Below are 12,458 nucleotides of genomic sequence, written 5' to 3'. Positions count from 1 at the left end.
TATCTATACTGTTCCTTTAGGGAGTACTGCAAAGAGCTGAAGTTATCACTCAACAACACCCAGTTTCTCCTCGACTTCAGCCAGTACATCGATAGCAACACTTCAGATGCATGTGAGTCATGCATCTTTTTCACTGTTATTTCACTCTACACATTTGCACAGCTTGTGATGTCAGTTCGCGGCACTGTTTGACGAGAGTGGAAGTTGTGTATGTGTACATGCATGGTATGTTTTACTGTTAGTCAGAATTTTCCCACTGGTGGTATCACAATGATCAGCATCTGAAGGTCAGAGCATTACTTTGGTCATCAGATTACTGTGGTGTAAGCAGAGTCGATCGACTGAGTTTCCTGGAAGCCTGATGTTGTCATGCTGCACAATGACTCATGGTGTTTGATTTGTCATCATCTAATGGGTCTGCCCCCTATGGCTTACAACCATCATCCAGCTAATGGATCTAGGTATCCTTGATCCATTTTAACCCAAGGTCAAGCCATCTAAATATGCATTAATGCCTTTCTCCTTGCTGTTGTGCAGTATGGTCTCACAATTTGTTCTTGAGTCTTAAAGTCTGCAAGTTATGCAAAGTTATGGACATGATTTAAAAGCACACTCAAGGGAAGCTGTGTTGAAACTGTGTGCTAAAAATTTTGACAGCGCTTTCAAGTACTTTTCTTGACAATGGGGTTCAAACTCAATACCTTGGCATCATCTCTCTCCTAAATCTGCAGCCAGTCTTTCACAAAGTACTTCCTTCTGTCTTACTGTCTAATAATCACTCCGAGAAGACCTACAAAAACATGTCTCCCTGCTGGATGATTTCCTGACAAGTACCATGAGATCTAATCGTTATCCCTCATTTATCCAGGGAGAAGATTTGGCAAAAACACGACTGCTCTTTTTCAGCCTGACTTTCATCGTCAGACACTTAATCACTTTTCTCTTCAGCATTTTTTCTGTTAACCAGTGAACAGATCATAACGTATTCATCTTCCCTGCAAAGATTCACAAATAATAGGCTGGCAATGCTTCCATTGCCATATTTCCTTACTAATCACTGTTATTGTTGTGTTGTACTGTTCGCAATAGGTAAAATGTATCCTGTCTTTAATCCACAGGTAATGTGTCCCTGGTGAATCGACTAATCCTGGATGCAGGTCTGACAGCTGAACTGGTTAAACTTTGGAACGAGCAGACAGTGTGAGTGCCAAACATTTAAAAATACATTTTTCTTCTTACATGGCAATCTGTCTTGCATGTCCACACTATTGCTCCACCATATCACAGCTGATGATGCTTATGTCATGCACAATCTACTGACTGAGCCACAGTTTTATTTCCTTTGTCTTTACTCCGGGTGATTTAATCACGACCAACTAGTGAAACACGATGAAAGCTAAGCATAAAATGCATATCGCACCCAACCATACTAAGTTCTGCCAAGACATGCTGTTTTCAGAACAAAATAGTTTCCTTTCATGGTATGCCCACTCGTCTGAAATAATCTGAACACACACTGCAGGGTATCTGTTTAACATTAGGACAAATAGAAAAGGGTGACTGGTCATAAAACAATTTGTGTCTGCAGCTTGGTCTCACAGTTCACAAACACTTTTCTAATATTCGTCCGTGTGATTGGCTTTGATGTTTGATTGGCTGTTGTTTTCCATGTTCTCAGGGATGGAATAGTGGCCAGGTTTGTAGCCACAGATGGAGGAATAACAAGAGTCTACCCAAGAAGGTTACCCTCCCCTCTTTCTACTCAGTTTCACTTCAAGCGTTAGTTCTGGTGTCGTGAAACAGCGCACCAAGCTTTGCCCAAACATCTGGTGGTGTAAATGTGTGAGATGAAAATGGATACAGACTGTACTGCTCTTAGGTTCAGCGCGTTTGGCTGCTATACTCACCTGTTCCACTGGGTTATTTTCCAGAACATAGAGGATTAGACACTTTAAGCTGAACTCCCATAGGTTGCCAAGCCAGTACAGGTCATGGGTCAAATCCGCACATCCAGCAGCCAAACACAGCTCATTTTCCTCAATTTCCTTGCTGCTACTTTTATCTGAACTACATTTGGGGGATCTACTTGGTCAGAATATGATATTCCAGATGCAGATGAATGTATATTCCTCCTGCCTATAAAACATGAAATATTATCAGTAATTGCTTTTCCTGGATCATGCCCTGGACATATATCAACTGCATTGGGTGTGACTTGTATTCCGATGACTAGCGTTTGGCTATAGATTAAAATATAAATTGTTCAGATAGATCAAACACATTTGCTTGGTGTTTTATGGATATGATGGTCCATATATAATATTATGTGACTATATTAATGTTTTTAGTGCTGGGGAAGAGTGGACTGAGAATCCTGAGACATATGAGTCCAGCTTCTACAAAAGGACCCTGGACAATGAAATATATATTTTCACAGCTCCATTTTTCAACCGTAAGTTTTTTTTCCTAAATGTTTGAATATGTGAATGTGTGCGCACTTTTATGTATGAGCATCTTCAATGTGGTTTGGCACTGAGCCTATCCTGCTCTCTGCCTTTGGACGTCCTCCCAATCCTACTGGCAAAGATCACACTCTCAGGCCTCTGATACCACTGCCTTTATCCTTCTCCTATTCCCGCTGTGTCTTTCAGCGCTCATCCCCTCTCTTCCTCCCTCCTGCCCTGTATACTTCCTGTTATCTCCACTGATCTTTCTAACAGACAATAGGACAGGCAGCCGTCAGTGTAATGTAGCCGCGCTTTCCTCTACACTTGACTGGATTAACACATGTACTGGCCTCACAGACTCCACTCCACTCAAATAAATTACTAGCAGCTATAAATCTATGGAATTTCTCACAATGGATAGCAAATACTCTCTTTTACTGTGATTCTCATTTTGAAATGTTCTCTGCCTACATCATTTTAAACATGATTTAGGTGAAATTGCTATAATTATCTCTTGTGTGTCCCCTCTCAATTGCAGCAGAGGGTAGGGAGCCTGTTACTGAGTCAGCTATTCTAGTGAGCAAAGCAGTGGACCTCACGATTGACGAAGTCACGCTCAAACCAGCTGGTCAGTCTTGCTAATCCCAGATAGATTGCCTCTTGTGATGCAACATGAATAAAAAAAGACTCAATAGCTGTACATCTGCATGTTTTGTGATTTTCTCTGTAGTGGTGGGAGTGAAACTTAATGTCTCCTTCTGGATGAGCATTTTCATGAATGCTACACTGAAGCTGAATGTAAGTTGTGTTAATAAGGTGTATTTGTGTTTTTTACACTATCTTTGACACATTTATCTATTGGTGTACGATAGTCATTTTGTTGTCTGGCTAACTTTTTTATATTTTTAGTGCAAGGATGAGATTTGTGGCTGTCTGAGGAATGACAAGGTACAGCAATGCAGGTTATTGAATCAAATCTGAGAATGTTTTGTTTATTGTCTTGTCTCAGATGTGTTTTCGTTGCCATCGCTGTGCAGACGGCCTTGATTAGAAATCGAATGTTACCTTACAGGAGAAAAAAACTTTACGATTGTAAATTGCCTGCAATATAACGATGTAGTCGAGCTTGATTTGTATCTCTTTTTAAAATACTAAAAGATGATTTTTCATTTTCCACACATTTTACCATTTTTTTATTGCATTTTTAAACTGTTTATCTTGTTACACTACAGCATGTAGACTGTGCCATCCTGGATGATGGGGGATTTCTTCTCATGTCCAACCACGATGAGTATATCACACTGGTGAGTTACCGGCAACCACTTTCTTCACCTTATCACAGCCGTAAAGGTTGAAATCAAAGACTTCATATTCATATTTCTTACTTTTCTCTACCTTTCTTCATACCTAGCTCCTCTTTGTCAGGGATCCATCAATCTCATATAGAGGTCAAATAAAGGGCCCATGACTCATCTAATGAGAATGTCCTGTTAGCTGTGAGCTGTTTGAAAGCTCCTGTAGGACGGCAGTGCATCCATGTCTCCAGTAAAGTAAAGCACTATCCACTGGAGGAGGATCAAAGGGGAGGTTCTGATGGATTTTAGTCAGGCATGAAAGCTGTAGTTGAAGTGTGTCCCCTGTGTATGCAAGAAGTCAGCTCTGCTGTGTTAGCTCCACTCTTTCAGGCTGCTGTGCCCCTGTGTGTGTCAGTGGTAGGACATACAGTACGTCTGGAAACTTTGCATGTCAGTCAAGGCAGGACATCTGCTGCCTTTGATCTTTTTACCATCCAAATGTCTGGCATACGGTTTATGGTCACCGAGCATTGGAATAAGCACCCTCCTGTCATCTTGTGATACATTTGGTGTCCGTTGGGAACACGCAGAAGTTTTTTGTTAGTTTGTTACATATTGTCACCATAGTTCTATGGTCAGTTATGGCCAGAGTCCTTTTATCAGGAATATATAAACACAACCATCATCCACCAGGTGTTAGCTTCTTGTGAAACTACAGTGACCTGTTCTCACTGTAATCATAGGATTATAAATATGCAACCTTCATTCAATGTTAACGTAACATTAACACATGTAACAGGTGACACTGGAGGACACATCCACCCTCCAGCTATCCAGACTACTTGAGTAGAGGGTGAAAGGGCATGGCAGTAGAAGCACAGGGATAGAGTGACAGGTTAACAGCTGTCTGTTTATATGTGAATATATGACTAAGACTATAAAGCCCCATCAGAGGAGATAGTACACAGCTGGATGTTTTGTTAGTACAAGCAGAGTCTTACACCATTATTATTGACTGTTGTTTTTCTTTGTGTGTGCGCATGTGAACTGTTCTAGATAGGTCAGTTCTTTGGCGAGGTGGATCCTGTGCTGATGATCAACCTGGTCAACACCTCCTTGTACTCGTTCAATAAGACCTATGACTACCAATCTATCTGTGACCCAGAGAAAGACAGCAAGGCTGCAGCAGGACCCCGCTCCGTCTATGTGGTTAGAAACTCATTCCCACAAGCTGTCAGATGGCAGCCACACTCTCGCTCTCATTTATTACATTTACACATTTATGCATCTATAATAAATTAGTGTTTATTCTACAATCTGGTGAGGAAAACTGTTGATACAAAACTACATTGATTCTTAATTCCTGTAGTTTAAAATATTGTGATTGTATATTACATTTGTTTTCTTTTTTTTATTTCTAGGTTCGAAATAGTAATATAATAACGGACCAATGAAATGAATCATCATTCACGACTGAATTTCTTTTTTTTATCTTTCCCATCTCTCTCAGCTTTATTTTGGAATTTATTATTCATGACTTTCTTTTGCTGTCTCTTTCCAGCCTACCATTGCAGACATGCTCAGTATTGGCTGGTGGGCCTCCAGTGCTGCCTGGTGAGTGTACAGGTTGTGTGTTTGTGTTTGTTTTTGTTTTCCTCCAATGTTTATGTTTGTTTGCGCGTGCGTTTTAGAGTGGGAGTTCATTTGTACTTGTACTAGGGTAGGAGTTGTATGAGAGTTGGCTTGTATGTTATTGAGGAATGAACCTGGCTGGGTCAGTGTAGGAGAAGGGCAGTTACACAACATTATACTGCATCGCTGTCTGTATGACTGTCCAACTGCAATTTAACCAGCTTTTAAAAAAGAATGACTGATACTCAGCCTCAAACAGATGTGTGGCTGTTGTTAAAAGTGTGTTGTTGTTGTTCAATATAAATAAGTTAAAGATGGTATATTGACTCATCTATGTGACTCTTTTTTTTTGTCTCTGTGTCTAGGTCGATACTCCAGCAGCTCTTCTTTGGTCTCATGTTCCCCAACCTTCTAGAGGCAGGTGAGCAGCAAAAGCTGTGATTGATGTAACCATCAGCGTTTGACAGGTTGTATTCCCACCACTCTCACTCATCTTTTCCAGCATTGTTCTCTATTAAACCTGTCTCTTATTTCCAGCGGAGTCAGCAGATGACGACATATCAGATGCCATGTTTAAGGAAAGCTGCATCACAGAGCAGACTCAGTACTTCTTTGACAATGATGAAAGTTCCTACTCAGGTGTCCTGGACTGTGGAAACTGTTCCAGGTATGTGGGTGTTTTGTCATATGTGTACAAATCTGCATGTGCTCTCTTTTCAGTGACTCTGTCCACTCACACTGTAAATTCATGATTTTTCACCTCTGACTCTATCTTCTTCCTGGACATCCTTCTGTTTAATGGTCTGCAGGGACGGGTCCAGAATAGTGTTAGTTTCCCTGGCCTCTTTCTGTTTTCCAGCCATGATTTCAGGCAGCTGTTTTCAGAGGAGTTCCGATCAGACGCACATTACCTTGATCTGTCAGTGACCGGAATTGCAGAGGGAAGCACAAAAGCTCTTTTATCTGTTTTTCTTCCTTTACTCTCTGGCTATACTTCAAACTCACTAATACACACATTCACGGACCACTGCACATCCACTTTGCTCTAACCTCCTCTTGTGTCAGTATGAGCTGTCGGAGGGGGTTAAATATGGCTGTAATTACTGGATGTTATGAGTCCCACGTGTCTGGTGCTTTATCCCCCAATGTTAACGACTGTAGACACAGAAACCTTCAGTACTACCATAAAACGCCAATCCCCAGAGGACAGAAGACATATATATGTGCACATCTGCACAAATACCTGTGTGTATGCAATATAAACTGTAAACTATATATGCTAATTCAATATGTTGTAGATAATTTGTTATATGTTTTTTGGAGCATGATATCCTCACACCACAGGTATATTACTGTATGAATAGTGTAAGCACCAGTATGTTCGTGTTACCATGTGTGCTTTCTAGGATGTATCGTGCTGAGAAGCTGCCAAACACCAACCTAGTGTTCCTGATCACCGATGCCAAGGCAACATGTTTGTCGTGTGACCCCAGGCCGCTACGGCAGGCTGAACAACCCTGTATCCTTTCACTCAGCTCGTAAAAATCCAACATCCTTTTTACTTTCCACCCCTCCGTCCATCCCCCTGATGACAGGGGAGGCTTTAAACTCTCAATACAAGGACACACACCTAAGGAGTTTGCAGTAAGTCCCCCCTGAATGTTCACGGGTGAACAGTAAACCAGATGCACGGCATATGAAAGCCTGTCTCACGTTACTCCCAGGATTTTATGTTTTAATTTATCTGTGCTGCATGCTGCCATCATGACGAAATAAGGTTAGGAGCAAGAGTGTTTGTGTGCATGTACAATATGAGTGTGTATGTGTATATATACAGTATATATATATATACTGCAGCTTCCTACTGATGTAACAGTCCAGATGTCATCTTCAGATGTCACCACCATGGGGTCAACAAGGGCCGACAATTAACGCCGACAATTATTTTATCGCGCGTTAACGCATTTTTTAAATTTATTATAATTTTTTTTTTTTTTATTGAAAGACAAGATACAATACATATGCATAACAACAAGAGGATGACAAGAACAGTGGGATAAAAGCCAGCAAACATCCTATAGTCAGTAATTTTAGTGCACCTATATGCTGAAATTCACGGTAAACGCATTTAAACGGCACAGATCGGGAGCGAGCGAAGGACTTTGAAAGTTAGCGGAAATATTAACGTGAGACAACATCCGGTTTCTTCAGACGAACATCCGGTTTTCAGAATAAGATGCCAACAAAGTATGAATTATATTCACATTAAGTATAAAACATGCTACCTGCATCTCGTGAACCAAATGTTATTGCCCTTTTGTTCATATAGCAGTACTTTTAAAATAAAAGTGCGCAATACACTACTTTTGAATTCATTATTGAACTTTGCCATAACAATGCGATTAATCGCAAAAAATCCATGCGATTAATCGCGATTAAATATTTTAATCGTTGCCCAGCACTAATATATATATATATATATATATATATATATATATATATATATATATATGTGTGTACTATAGCAGCCTTTCTGAGTTATTTTATTTTAATCTCTCTTAGATGTCAATGCGAGATCAGCAAATATCTAGAAAAATAAATCAGGGTATCTCCAACCAAGGCTGATGAGTTGAAACTACATAAGGCATTTTAGTAGTCAAATTAAGAGTCAGAACATAAATCAATAGTTGCTCTTCAAATTGTTAAATGTGCGCTGCTGGTGGTAAATTGCTTTTTCCTGAGTATCTGTTCAGCTGAAGGTCCAGATCCATGCGAGCTGGCCCAGAATCCCAGATACCGCAAAGGGCCGGACGTATGTTTCGACAACAATGAAGACGTAAGACACAACCGCAAATGTACCTCCGTACAGAGAACATTGCTGGAAACAGCTCTATAAACGAGGCTTCACTGTTGGCCTCTGTCACTTCTGTCTGGTTTTCATCAGCATTCTGCAGAGATTCAAAGCACTGCTTAATTCTTCACTCTAATCCATGCTTGATTTATTCATTCAGTTAATTTGTTTTATTTATCCATTTATATATTTGTTTTATTTCAGGATGTTGTATACAATTGTCACTCAATTGTTTTATTCATCATGCTTTTTATGATCTTTTCTGTCATCATATATCATTCTTTTTTTTTTTTATGATTCTGCTTTCCAATGGCTGCTGCTCTTGTCTGGTAGGATAAGCCCTTGTGCCCAATCAGCAGAGGTTCTACATTGAGCCCCACACCTCTCTTGTTGTTTCTGGTGCTGAGTGCAGGGTCAGTGTCCTTACACAGCTTCATGCAGGCTTATTAACCACTATGAGTTTTAGGGCTAACACCTGCTGGTCGTTTGGGCGATTGGTTTGTCGATATGCTCTTTTCCGACCAAATTAATTCATATCTTTGTGGGTTGATTATTGCGGATTGGCTCTCAGAATGGGTCTCATAGGTGTGGCGGTAATTAAAAAGCCCTGACCCGTGCATCACTTGTTGATAGGCTTTGAATTTGAACATGTCAGAATTGTTCTATTTTCGGAAATATGGGCAGGTGCATGCTGGTCGGCTTTTAGTATGTTGTTATCATTTAGGATTAAGTATAAAATAATTAGGTTAAAAATAATTTTACCAAAATTTTCTTTGGTTGACTACAGCCCTAATGGTTTTTACTGTTCCTGGGCCTTCGCAATGTGCTGGGCAAGGGCAAATCAGGTACTGCAATGGCTGGCTTGAGAAGGAAATGGCCCACAAGAATTAAGTAAATAACACACTCTGGTAAAAAAACAGATTTATTTCTTAGTTTCATGCCTCTCTCTCTAACAGAATGCCTGTCTTTTTTGGCATCTTGTTTGTTTTTTTACCCCAACAGATGGAAAACAGGTTGAATCTTGGCAGTACAACGTGTTGAATCAATTTGATATAATTGCATCGTACCAGCACAATTCATTTATATTAGCACAAAACTATGTATAAATATATTCGTAGCCATAATTGTTTTATTTATTTGTATTTTCTCTCAAACTGAGTAGTCTATTAGGGTTTCAGAGAATGCAATGTAATAGACCTGAGACTGTAGCAAATGCCCTTATTTAGATTCCCTTGAGGAGATTGAATGAAAGTTCATGTATTGTACCGTTTGAGGTAAATCTGTAAAACAAAGGAGCAAGGTGGATAACTTGTGTGTGATCAATGCTTTGCCACCCAACTTTCAACAGTTTATAAGACGTCTAAATATTTGGAAAAGTTTTTTCCCATATCTTTGTGGACTGAGCCTTTCATTGTCTTCTAAAGGCGTAGATCACACACATAATGGGCCACTAATTCATGTGCCTGCGTGTTTATATTGGGAAGAATCTATACTGGGAAGCAAAGGGAAGGGGAGGAATGGCTGAGGAAGTCAATGAACAGAGTAAAAGTAGGCAAGCATCCCTTTTCCTTTCTCTATCTGTCCCATTACTTTTGGCTCAGCTCCTCATAGGAAGACAGTTTGTGTCGAGGCCACTCGTCACTGGAGGAAACAGAGGAAGCTGCACGTGGCAGTCCTGCCCTTTTAATACAGAAGACTCCCACCTCTTTCTCCTAGACCTTCGGCATGCACGGATATCCTGAATACTCCCATCAAATACAAAAACGCCACAAACTGTCATAGGCAGGGGCATGCACATACACACACGTGCACATAAAGCAGAATGAGGTCCGGAATGTCTCTATAACTGCGGCACAGCATTTAAATGAGAAGTTAATTTGAGGAAATACACTCTACACTTGCTTTCTTGCTGAGAGATTGATGAGAAGATCGATACCTCGCTGGTTGCTATAAAGCTACCACCGGCAGCCAGTTAGCTCAGAAGAGAGATATCTATGCCTTTAATATGACAGGTAGACTTAGGAATATGATAGAGTGCAACACAGTAGGATATAACATGATAGAGATCCATTAGATACAGTACAATCATGAACTGTTCATTATTGTCAGTAGCAAAAGTAGTGGTGATGTTGGTAGTTTTAGAGGAGCTACTGGATGTAGGAGAAGACGCTGTATCTAATTGATTGACAACTGACTTGTTCAACAGGAAGATGATTCTGACTGTGGAGGAGGGACCTGCCTAAGCCTGTGTCTTTGGCCGATGCTTGGGCTCCAACTACTGCTGCTGTGGCTCATCACATCTTTACAGAACTCATGACCCCTACACACACACTCATACACTCTCACACCGATCACCTCATCCCATAAGAGGCCAGAAGACACTTCAGTTATGCCATCCAGGGTGTATGCCGAATATTTGCAAAAAGACATTTTGTTTTCTGACGACAGTATCAGCATTTCCATTTTCCAATGCCAAAGGGTCCGCATTCATTTCCTTTTCAATTCAATCCGCATTCAATTCATTTTCAAAAATAGAGACACGTTTACTGTGCTCAGCTGCACTCATTTCCATGAACTACTCCTTAATACCCTCCTATGGTGCAAGAGTAAGAGCTAACCAAACCCTTTAATTCTGCCTCATTCGTTTCTCTGATTTATTTAGCAGAGGTTGAAGAGTCCCACTATGCCAATTAAATATCATTAAAAGTCACTGACGGCGTTGATTTGTGTAGTTGTCGATATTGTTTGTTGCTTGCGTATGAATCATAATGCTGCAATGATTTATTATTGTTGGCAACCAGTGCAACTATGAAGATTATCCCTTTTTGTTTGAGTGTTTTTTAAATGTACTGTACCTATTTATTTTATTTTTTTGTACTCAAAATCAACTAGCATTTCGTGACTAGTTAGGTGTTGTATTGTAGCAGCATGTGCTCAGTACAGAGCTAAAGACAACACCAGTACTCTGACACCAAAGCTCCACACAGAACCAAGGACCGCAAATACACACAGACCTACTACAGAGAATCTTCAGGCTAGTTTATTTTAAGAGACTCCTCAGACGTGGGTGCGCATCAGTATTCAAGTTACAATGTTAGCTAAATAGATAGATACAGTAGAAAGCTCGCTGAAAAGTAAGTGAGATCATGCGAATTACAATATGTTAGCATATTACAATTTCAATCTGATGCATCAGATTCCCAGTGCCTACGTAGTAGCTCAAACAGTCTGTTATCTGAATGAAGCAGTGGACCAGAGTTGTATTCTTGCCATGTATGCTTCTTTGATCAGGCTTGCTGCAGTATAGCAAAGAAGGTAGCCCTTGCAGTAATATGTTGTGAAATGGGCAAAATCTGCTGCAGTTCTAATTTTTGTGGCCCAGGCAGCAGTAGAAACAATCAAAATTTTAATTATGGGAGAATATAATTTCCCTCCATGGTCCAAACAAACCTAAACCAGACTTGAGCTTTCTTTTCCAACACCTCTCTTTATTAGTCCTGTTTCTGTTCCCTTTCTGGATCCCCAGACTCAGGAGCCAAGATGACTTGTGAATGAGATCAGCATATCAAAATGACTGTTTCATTGTTTTCTTCTCCTTGCTGTTCTCCTCATGCTTGTTTCCTCTTTTTGTTTTGCTCTATAAGTGCTGTGAAGCAGGCGCTGAAAGCTCAGTGTCGTAATGCTGCAATGTCATGGGATGAGCTTGTTCTGTGTTTGAACGCTGTCTATGCCTATGATCAGCATCAGGGCCTGTTGGAGAGAACTTTGAGAATACACTACTACCAGTGGTAATTTTGCATTGCCTTACATTACCATGAGTCATAAAGGTCGCACTTTAGTGTTTGTTTTCCTTTTTTAGCGATTTAAACAAAGTTGAGTTCTCTCCACCTCGCCTTCATGGTGACCTTGTTGAGTGTTCAGGTTATGCCTGTCTATCAAAGTCGCGTGTTGACTTGTGTTTAAACCCGGGGGTCCCGTGTCTATGTGCAGGCATGTGCGTGTCCCTCCGATATCTGATTGTGCTTTATTACTGCACATGAATTACTCTTTTGTGGAACTTGATTAGCCTGAATACATTTTGTATACATTTGTACACTACTACTATTTACTGTATAAAAGAGAAAATGAAAGAAAAGAAAAAGTGTTTATAATATGGTGTTGATTATTGTGCAAATATATATTCACAATAAAAGTGTTGTATTGTTATGACCTGAGGTGCTCATTTTTATTGTC

At 40.2% G+C, this 12,458-nt stretch overlaps 1 protein-coding gene across 1 annotated transcript in view; it reads left to right on the top strand.

Moving 5' to 3' along the window:
- LOC142948003 (voltage-dependent calcium channel subunit alpha-2/delta-1) overlaps window positions 1-10,542 on the top strand; it is a 52,775-nt gene extending 42,233 nt beyond the window's left edge. The window contains exons 25-39 of the mRNA XM_076089879.1: window positions 21-112; window positions 1,119-1,200; window positions 1,679-1,741; window positions 2,349-2,452; window positions 2,986-3,075; window positions 3,178-3,245; window positions 3,357-3,395; window positions 3,680-3,751; window positions 4,799-4,951; window positions 5,304-5,356; window positions 5,740-5,795; window positions 5,912-6,041; window positions 6,781-6,893; window positions 8,128-8,210; window positions 10,432-10,542. Of these exons, the coding sequence (XP_075945994.1) occupies window positions 21-112; window positions 1,119-1,200; window positions 1,679-1,741; window positions 2,349-2,452; window positions 2,986-3,075; window positions 3,178-3,245; window positions 3,357-3,395; window positions 3,680-3,751; window positions 4,799-4,951; window positions 5,304-5,356; window positions 5,740-5,795; window positions 5,912-6,041; window positions 6,781-6,893; window positions 8,128-8,210; window positions 10,432-10,542 (1,309 nt within the window). The remainder of the gene's footprint in view (window positions 1-20; window positions 113-1,118; window positions 1,201-1,678; window positions 1,742-2,348; window positions 2,453-2,985; window positions 3,076-3,177; window positions 3,246-3,356; window positions 3,396-3,679; window positions 3,752-4,798; window positions 4,952-5,303; window positions 5,357-5,739; window positions 5,796-5,911; window positions 6,042-6,780; window positions 6,894-8,127; window positions 8,211-10,431) is intronic.
- Window positions 10,543-12,458: the final 1,916 nt, after the last annotated feature.

The sequence above is a fragment of the Anarhichas minor genome, unplaced genomic scaffold, assembly GCF_050575085.1.
Source record: "Anarhichas minor isolate MPS153535 unplaced genomic scaffold, ASM5057508v1 ptg000011l, whole genome shotgun sequence".
NCBI classification, from domain to species: domain Eukaryota; kingdom Metazoa; phylum Chordata; class Actinopteri; order Perciformes; family Anarhichadidae; genus Anarhichas; species Anarhichas minor.
This window is presented reverse-complemented; position numbering and strand designations above follow the sequence as displayed.